Source organism: Pundamilia nyererei, unplaced genomic scaffold (genome assembly GCF_000239375.1).
Source record: "Pundamilia nyererei isolate P.nyererei 1_Seehausen unplaced genomic scaffold, PunNye1.0 scaffold00184, whole genome shotgun sequence".
NCBI classification, from domain to species: Eukaryota; Metazoa; Chordata; class Actinopteri; order Cichliformes; family Cichlidae; genus Pundamilia; species Pundamilia nyererei.
Genome location: NW_005187585.1, coordinates 5,488 through 7,496, shown reverse-complemented (window position 1 = coordinate 7,496; position 2,009 = coordinate 5,488). Strand labels below are relative to the sequence as shown.

General features: G+C 47.5%; 1 protein-coding gene across 1 annotated transcript in view; it reads left to right on the top strand.

Annotated features, from left to right (window-relative positions):
• LOC102200240 (E3 SUMO-protein ligase PIAS1-like) overlaps positions 1 to 2,003 on the top strand; it is a 52,897-nt gene extending 50,894 nt beyond the window's left edge. Inside the window, exon 13 of the mRNA XM_005746819.1 lies at positions 1,414 to 2,003. Within this exon, the coding sequence (XP_005746876.1) occupies positions 1,414 to 1,776 (363 nt within the window). The 3' untranslated portion in view covers positions 1,777 to 2,003. The remainder of the gene's footprint in view (positions 1 to 1,413) is intronic.
• Positions 2,004 to 2,009: the final 6 nt, after the last annotated feature.

Genomic DNA, 2,009 nt, shown 5'->3' with positions numbered 1-2,009 from the left:
GATGGCGATATCTGTTTTTCCAGACTTTGGGTCATGTAGAAGTCTGAAGGGAAACTTCTTTCTGTCTTCTTGACTCTCTCTTGCTGAGTTTATGGGCTAAGTCACTCATTTTGGGTCATATTCAGTCTATTTATCTGCCTATCAGCACTTTGGTCAGTGGTTGCTGTTTTTAAAGTGCTTTATAAATAAAGTTGGCTTGGCTGTTTTTTGATTCCTGGTCATAATGTGTTCTATAATGGAGCAAGTCATGACTTCAGAAACAGCAGATGACTATTTCCACCTTTCACACTCTCTGTGGTTCAGGTAAAAGTCGCTTCCTGTTTAATGGGAGTTCTATTTCCCCACTCTCACTAAACATCGTTTATATGGGATATCTCTGTCCCATATAAACAAAGACTTAGGTATACCTAAGTCTTATCTTACCATACCTAGGTATTACCTGTTGTTGTGAAGTGAAACTAACAAGATCATACTATACACACTTTAGTAAAATGGAACGCCATCCATCTACAAAGACTTAGGTATACCTAAGTCTTATCTTACCATACCTAGGTATTACCTTACCTTACAAAGAACCTTGAGATAGATGACTGTTGTTGTGAAGTGAAACTAACAAGATCACACTATACACACTTTAGTAAAATGGAACGCCATCCATCTATTGTCTTCTGCTGATCCGGGGCTGGGTCACGGAGCCAGCAGCCTCCCTCTAAACCTCCTCCAGCTTATCTGAGGAAACAGCAAGGCCAGCAGAGGCCTGCCAAGAGATGGAATCTCTCTGACGTGTCTTGGGGCAACCCTGAGGCCTCCTCCCAATGGGACATGCCTGGAACACCATGCCCAGGAGGCATCCTTGTCAGACACCTAAGCCACCTCAGCTGGCTGCTTTTGATGTGGATGAACAGTGGCTCTACTGTGAGCCCTGCCCAAATGGCTAAACTCCTCACCCTATCTCTAAGGGAGGTCTTCTGAGAAATCTCTTTTCCACCACGTGTATCCATGATCTCATTCTTTCGGTCGTTACCCAGAGCTTGTGACCATATTTGAGCGTAGGCACATCTTTGCTTTTACACTCACCTCTCTCTTCACCATGACAGAGCACTACATTGTCTGTTATTAAGCTGTATCTTATGCAGAACAGCTCACCTGCGTGAAATGCACAATGATTGCCTGTTAGAGTTCTGTCTGTTTGTCTGGGATAGTTTAGTAATCTCTTATGTTTCTCTTATTCTTCTCTTATGTTCTCGCTGTTTGAATGTGTTGTTAGTAAATGAGAAACATAAAAGCAGGATATGCAGATGGGTGAATGATATTTGAACTACTCTCAGACTTAAACTGACCCACATCTGGGTCTTTCAGGACTTTGTGCCTCACTAACACCCCCTCCCTGCTTCTGTTTCTGCCTCCTTTCAGCATTACAACATGGTTATGGCAGCAGCGGCGGCTGCCTCGGCCTCAGAAGACCACGAGCTGCTTCTCAACCGCTTCATGCCCTACACCACCTCCTCCTCCGCCTCCCACCTGTTCCTCGACCAATCGGCAGCCTCCTCTGCGCCTTCGCTGACAGCGCCGACCAACGGGGTGAGCAATTCGGGCAGCACCAGCAGCCTGGTCTCATCCAGCAGCCTCCGTGACACTCATTCGACACACTCGTCCTCACATTCGAGCTCACACTCCTCACACACGCATCCCGGGGTGGTGGCCAGCCGGAGCAGCACTGAAGCTGCGGTGGCGGCTATTTACGGCGGGATACCCGATGTTATATCGTTGGACTGACCCTGGATGAGTGGAGATGACGACGCGGGCACAGCTGGAATCCAGTAACAAACAACAAACAAACGATCACAAACTCAACCGCGAGGGGTGACTTTTAAGAAACTAGACTGCCCCCCCACCCCCCGCGAGTCATCAAACCCTGAACATTCGAGGAGCCGTGACGACGAGTCGGTCTCAAGAAGAGCACTAATAATATGAGCGGACAACTGACCCGAGTCCAGTCCCGAGTCATC